This window comes from Bactrocera neohumeralis, chromosome 2, assembly GCF_024586455.1.
Source record: "Bactrocera neohumeralis isolate Rockhampton chromosome 2, APGP_CSIRO_Bneo_wtdbg2-racon-allhic-juicebox.fasta_v2, whole genome shotgun sequence".
NCBI lineage: Eukaryota > Metazoa > Arthropoda > Insecta > Diptera > Tephritidae > Bactrocera > Bactrocera neohumeralis.
In genome coordinates this window covers 66,966,756-66,974,346 of record NC_065919.1, presented here as the reverse complement: position 1 = coordinate 66,974,346, position 7,591 = coordinate 66,966,756, and the positions used below count along the sequence as shown (strand labels likewise).

The window sequence follows — 7,591 nt, the reverse complement described above, 5'->3', positions numbered from 1 at the left end:
AACTCGTAAGGCTTAACACTATATGACCTAGATTCGTGGCGTGACGTAAGTCTTAAGTCAAATCATAACACTAAGACCAGTCAAACAGCTGTCAGTGATTTCGGAGGCATACAATAAGCATGTTCATAGGTAAACATAGAAACTAACATTAGCAAACATACAAACCGCTGGCCACTTTGCAACCTGGAGTTATTTATTTCTACTATTTACATATTTACCGGAGCATTTAATTAATGATTGCGCTTGTTCTGCATAAATTACTCACATGCATGTATGCGAGTATGTCTGAAACTGCAAAGCGAATCATTACAGCATGTGTTTGCATTGTGAAAAATGCCATTTCGTCTTTAATATATTATTTCAGCAAATGTTATCAAATAAATTGCATCGCTAAGGCAGACAGCAAAGCGCTCACCAACGCCCACAGGGGTCAGATAATGCCGCCTAAATGATTGTGCGTTTATGTGTATGTGCTTGGGAATCTACAAATGTATGTATACATGTATGTGAGTGTGTTGTGTTAGTTGACAAGTGCATATGTCTGCTTTGTGTATTTACGTTTCCGCGTTCGCTTATCAGATGGCAAGCTGCTCGTGTTATGTCACGCAACTGTTTGTGCAGCGCACACACTCACACAGCCGGGCTTGCATAGCGATGCATAATTAATTTCCACAAGCTACACATTTGCATATTTCTCATTTCTCATTTAATCAAAATTTTGATTTCCAAAATTTCCAATTCAATTTGCAGTCAAGTCCAGGAACCAATTGCTCGCTCGTCGCTGCTGCCTACCAGCCATGTCGCAATGTCTCTTAATACATACAAGTATACCATACTTGCATATGTGTACGTATTTGCGTATGCACAGCAATGGCAAATGTACCTGCCACTGCTGCATGTTGCAAGTGACATTAACTGCTTGCATGCATGTTGTTGCAACATTATAAATAAATCAAAATACAATTTCTCAGAAATTGTGATTTCATATCCCAGCATCTCGTCGTTGTCGTCGTCGGCGTCGTTGTCGTTCAGCAAGCGTCTCGGAGCGTCGCCTAGCGCCCACTGTCAGCCGCATATGTGGCAAATGCGTAGAGGCATTGCTGTGGGGACTACCGAGCTGCGCATAGAAACACTTACATAAATACATATATATTCAACAAACGTATCATACATTGGCAGAGAGAGCGAAAATCGACTAACAACAACAACTGCAACAACAATAAAAACAACAAAAGCATTAGTAGTTATATAAGCGACTAGCCACCTTCGAACACATTGCCATCGCAGTCACTAAATAAACATATCACACATACATACAACATAAATATACACTCATACATATCTACTCTATGCATATGTATATATATGTATATGTATATTTATATAAGTCATTGCAGGTGATCATGCGCTGCAGCTAGCGTGTATCCTGTGCAATTATTTTGAACTGAAATTCGTATTTTGCAAATCGGCCAAATGTATCTGCCACAAAGCACAATGTTGCTTGTTTGCATGCTGCATGCTTTCGCTGTTGTTATTGTTATTGTTGCTGCTGTTTGTTTCTGTTATGGGAGCAACTGCAACACTGCCATGTGACATATAAAGTAGTTAGTGGCATGCACTAACTGGCAGCACGCTAGTGTAACGTGCATATATTTATGTATGTACACATACATATATATATATATATACAAAACTACAAACGTATATACATACAAGTCTAAATGCAAATAGATACTCAAAACTGCATTTGTACATCAGTCTTTGGAGTTTAAACTCGCCGCTTACGATAGCACTTCGTCAATTACATGTAGTGCCTTGAAGCACCCTGTTGCTACAGAGTTTAATAGTTTTGTTCACCTAACGGTTGTATGTATCACCTAAAACTAAGCGTGATAAATATACTTTTGTATATATACATATAAATGAACAGGATGCCGAGCAAAGTTGAAATCCGTGTGACTGTCTGTCTGTCCATCCGTCCGTGCAAGCTGTAACTTAAGTAAAAATTGAGATATCATGATGAAACACAATCTCAAGTTCCATTTGAAACTTTCACTTTCCAGTATAGAAATCATGAATGAATTAATATTGGGTAGTCGAAAAAGTCTTTTCGTATTTTGTCAATAGATGTCTTTGGAGTCATATATCTCCAGTGCTACCAATCACATTGTGTCATACCTTACTATGTGGTTGGAAAGGTGAGACTTTAAGCCACATTTAACCAAAAAAATTAAATTCGGGAAAATTGAGAAAAAAGTTACAGCTGTTCAAAAATGAGTGAAAATAATGAAGAAATTCGCTATATTTTGAAATTTTTGTATAAAAAAAGGAAGAATGCCACGCAAGCCACCAATGAAATTTGTAAAGTTTACGGAGACTATGCTGTATCAGTTCGTGTAGCACAACAATGGTTCGCTCGCTTCCGTTTTGGAAATTTCGATGTGAAAGATGCACCTCGCTTTGGTCGACCTATCGTTGAGAAAGTCGTTGAAATTATGGAAGGTCATTGACATACAAACCGTCATATAAGCAGTCATAACATCGCTAAGGAACTTAACATTCATCATCGAAGGATTTTGAACTATTTAAAAAAGGCTGGCTACATAAAGAAGCTCGAAGTTTGGGTATCACATGAATTGTCTGTGAAAAATTTAATGGACCGAATTAACATCTGCGATTCTTTGCTGAAACGAAATGAAATTGAACCATTTCTGAAGCGAATGGAAGACGAAAAGTGCATCAAATACGACAATAGTGTGCGAAAAAGATCATGGTCCAAACGTGTTGAAGCTCAACAAATGGTCGCAAAGCCAGAATTGACGCCTCAAAAAGTTATGCTGAGTGTTTGGTGGGATTGGAAAGGAATCATCCACTATGAGCTGCTCCAGCCTTGTCGAACGATTGATTCTACATTTTACTGTCAACAACTGATGAGACTGAAGCAAGCAATGGAAAAAACGGCGAGAATTGATCAACAGAAAGCGCTTCGTCTTCCATCAGGACAACGCTAAACCACACACATCTTTGATGACGCGGAAAAACTGGAAGAGTTTAACTGGGAACAAAACTTCTCATATAACTCTGACCTTGCACCATCGAACCACCATTTGTTTCGGTCAATGCAGAACTCCCTTAATAGAGTAAAGTTGGCTTCAAGAGAAGCCTGTGAAAAAACAGATTTTAAGATTTTCGAACTTTCGGGTGACTTTATATCGCATAAATCGACCAATATGTGAGTTTTCTTAATAAAACGCATAGAGTATGATTTTCTTATAACGGTGTACATTTGTGATAAGAATGAATAATATCGGATGATAACTCGTTCTAAACCCTATATGGCAACAATCCTTCTTTACTTGATGGCACTTCTCTGACTTTAATACTTGCAAGTTGCAAGTGTGCAAAATGTTTGGTTATACCTGAACTTAGCTCTTCCTTATTTGTTATTTTATCAAAAATTTTATATTTTTGAAATGATTCACGCTTATGACAATAACAAAATATTCTGATTCAGAAGCATCGGAAGGTTAGTTTTCTTTTCAGCTGAAAAGAACGTTTTCACCTCTTCGTCTATTTTACATATACATATTTCCAATTACAAATTTATATGATGTCGCGGATTTCGTTGAGATTATTGCGTCCGAAGAAACCAACAATCTGTACAAAAGTTTTTCCATTGTAGTCAACCTAGAAAGTTTTCAGCTGCAATGCTGCTGGACGTAACGAAAATATTTTGTGCGCGCCTCTAGCACCTTCTCTGACATCATCCCAATTGGAAGTGAATGATTTTCTAGTTATTATTTCTCCTCCATGAATTAAAATTTTATGTTTAGATGGAGACAGAACCACGTATATGTGCTAACGAATCTGCAGTTTAATTGTTTGTCACGAGTGAGTGTTTTTGACTGATACAAATTATTCAAAGAGGGTCGAGAACCCGTTGATAACGAACCTCGTCAGGAAGGCCATCAAGATAAACTAATGATCAACACTTCAATAAAATTAAGGAATTGGTGCTTGGGAATCGATGATTGATAGTTAAAGATCTTACTGACATTATTGGAATATCGGAAAGATCAGTGAAAACCTTTTTGAAAGAACAATTAGACCTAAGAAAAGTGAAAGCACGATTGATTCCAATATCACTATTTTTTTCGAAAAACAGCGTCGCGTTAACGTCTTTGAAACAATGCCTTCCGATTACCAGAATGTCATGAAACGTATTATTACTGGCCATGAGTCTAGGATCTACTTGTATGCTTGCAACCCGGAAACGGAAGATCAATCGGCTGAATATCGGTGCAAAGTTGAGCCTAGACTGAACAAACCATGTTAAAGCAGGTAAAAAATCAAAGTTATGTTGACAGTTTTATGAAGAACTGTATAACAAGAATATATGTAACTATCCCACCTCAAGGCTATCAATGCTCCAATGTTTTTCGACAACAGATGCTTAAATAAAGCTTCTCGAGATTTCCGTACAAGCGAATAACCGAAAAATTCAAAATTATTCAGTACTGCGACTTATATACATATGCATCTATTTATTTTTCAAATCTTGACTTGGTATTTTATAGAAATTAACTCAAGTATGACACTTTATCACTCTATTATATCACTTAGAATCCCATGAGTTAGGTCTATACTTCTGAGTCCTCTTCTTCCTCCTCGAGGCGTCGACGATTGTTGGTGCGCGCATTTCGCGCGAGTCTATTGCAACAAGTGGGCAGACACTCCTCCTCACGCAGAAAGCTGAGAAGCTGTAGCAGCAAAATCAAAAACACCAACAACAATATGACCAAAGTGAGCACATCGCGGGTGGTGAGGTACGGGTGAATACCACTGATATCAGTCATTGCTGCCGCCGCTGACGACGCTGCCGGCATATCAGCATCGGGCGTGTCGAAATCATTTAACGAACTAGCAGTGGACGCGTAACGATGATGAGCCGCCTTATCGGATGCCGAAAGCGAGTTCAATGTCGTGTCAATGTGATTTCCCCCACTGTTGCCATTGCTGTTCGAAGTAAAGCGCACTGGTAGCTGAATATTGTGCTCTTTTAGGTAGTCAACCATTGTGCGCACATAACGGTATTCCCACTCATTATCGAAAATGCCGAACTCCTTCACGTACTCATGCGACTCAACGAATTTCTCATAATCGAAGCTGTGCAAGCGATTGCCTTCAATGTAGAACTTCTCCAGATTGACGAGCGGTTCAAAGAGCCGCTGATCCAAATTTAACAGATTATTGAAAGATAAATCGAGATGTGTTAGCTTTTGTAGTAGCAGAAATGTCTCCAGTGTTAGGTTCTTCAATTGATTGGTTGACAAGCTCAAGTGCACTAAATTCGGTAGCGCCAGATACAGTGGTGACTCTGAAGTGCGTAATGTTTGCAACTGATTGCGTGCCACATCCAGACGTTGCATATTGAACATACCCATTATAGAGTCTAGCGACTCCAGTCGATTACCGTGTAGATCCAGTTCACGCACACTGAGTTTATCTCCGATTTCCAACTTGGTCAGTAAATTGTTGGCGGCATGCACTTTCACGGCACTTCCCGAAATAACGATGCCCTCCAGCGCACCACCCTGCACCAAAAGCGTGTCGACCGACTGTAAGCGCAGCACCTTCACATTACTGCTGCTAATGTCGAGCAGATCCAGATGTATCAAGTGTGCCAAAGAATTTGACTCAAAGGTGGCGAAACTGTTATCGCCCAGCAGCACCGTTTGAAGATGCAAATTTCGTGCAAAAGTGTTGACATCGATCCGCTGGATGTTATTCGAACTCAGATCAATATGCTCCAACGCGCCGAGCTCGTCAAACAGTGACGCGGGCAGCTCGCTTATATCGTTTTGTTGCAAATCCAAATAACGTAGACGCCGCAAACCGGCGAAAGCATTCTTATGCACCATATGTATCATATTGCGTCCGAGCAGGAGCTTTTGTAGCGTGTAAAGCGTCTCGAAGACTCTTTCCGGCACATCCGAAATGCGATTCGCTTGAAGTACTAAAGTCTGTAACGAATGTCCGGTTGGAAAATCGAAGACGGTGAGTCGCTGCAGTTCACAGTTGTGCATGATGAAGCCATGCAATGTGGGCGCTTGGTCGAGTAGTGAGCGTGGTACGCGTGGAATTATCGAGTCGCGCAGCACCAGCTCGCTGAGCTGCGGTGCAGTAGCATTCGCCACGAGCAATGGATCGCGCAGTGTGCTGCTCAGATTGGTCAAAGTGCAAAAGTAGATTTGGTTGGCGTCACAGCTTTCGGTGAGGTTCAGCGTGAATGCCTTCGTTGTGGAGCAAACGCTGCACAGCGCCAGCAGAAAAAAGTATGCGTAGAAAGTGTTTGCCGACATTTCTGAAGATCCCTCTTGAGAATATCGCCGCAGGTGTCGTTCTGCTTTAGATAAATCACTTTGTTAGATTATTGGTTTGTATTTTGTAAGTATCTCTACCTGCAAAGCTCTTCACCGTTCAATATTGTCTGAATAATCAACTAACTAAGTCAGATTTTATTTTTAAACAACCACTTTGTTCGCTGTGCCCAATGTATTCTCGGCAAAGTCAGCATTTTAGAAAACACAAAAGCGATTTGTTTACATTTAAGTCGTGATCTCAGCTGTGTGCCGCTTATCAGCGCCGCGCTGAGTGTCTGAAGCTTTGGTGATAAGGCAAATTCTGTTCTTTGTGCACAGAAGCTTTCATTTCGTTTATCAGCTGTGGCTCTCTCACAAGTTTAAAGTTAAGCCGGTGTTTCGGAATCTGTGTTCAAACAGGGAGAGTTACTTATGAACCGAAATGCTGAAAAAGTACATAGAAATATGCCGACTGGATCTAACATACTATATTTATACCCTGAACAGGGTATATTAAGTTTGTCACGAAGTTTGTAACACCCAGAAAGAAGCGTCGGAGACCCTATAATGTATATACATATATATATGATCAGTATGTCGAGCTGAGTCGATTCCGTCTGTCTGTATATATACGAACTAGTCCCTCAGTTTTTAAGATATCGTTTTGAAATTTTGCAAACGCCATTTCCTTTTCAAGAAGCTGCTCATTTGTCGGAACGGCCGATATCGGGCCACTATAACATATAGCTACCATACAAACTGAACGATCGGAATCAAATGCTTGTATGGAAAACTTTCACATTTTACAAAATATATTCACGAAATTTGGTATATATTATTTTCTAAGGCAACAATGTAATCTCCGAAGAAATTGTTCCGATCGGTTAACTATAGCATATAGCTGCCATACAAACTGAACACATAGTTACTAACAGTAATGCACCTGTGAAGGGTATTTAGCTTCGGTGCAACCGAAGTTAACGTTTTTTCTTGTTTTTGATTCGATTTTCTCAGTAAATTCTTGGAAAATTTGCGATTGAATCAAATTCCAGTAATTTTTTGTCACTAGGTGGCGCTGTGGCGGAGTTATTTATAAATGTTACAGTTATGATACGATTTTGACCGTTTTCCATCATCATTGTGCGAATTAGGTTCGAGCTTCTTCGAAAAATTCTTAAATTTCTTATTCTTATTTTAATTCCGGGTTATCATATGGAAGTACCAAAAAT

General features: G+C 39.7%; 1 protein-coding gene across 1 annotated transcript; it reads right to left on the bottom strand.

Moving 5' to 3' along the window:
• Positions 1-4,524: 4,524 nt before the first annotated feature.
• Positions 4,525-6,362, bottom strand: LOC126766719 (platelet glycoprotein V-like). The gene has a single exon (XM_050484448.1). It carries the CDS (start codon positions 6,360-6,362, stop codon positions 4,641-4,643), a length of 1,722 nt encoding a protein of 573 aa, XP_050340405.1. The 3' UTR covers positions 4,525-4,640.
• Between the last annotated feature and the right edge of the window lie 1,229 nt (positions 6,363-7,591).

Coding starts and splice junctions, on each gene's coding strand:
- LOC126766719 (XM_050484448.1), bottom strand. CDS start 6,362: ATGTCGGCAAACACTTTCTACGCATACTTTTTTCTGCTGGCGCTGTGC.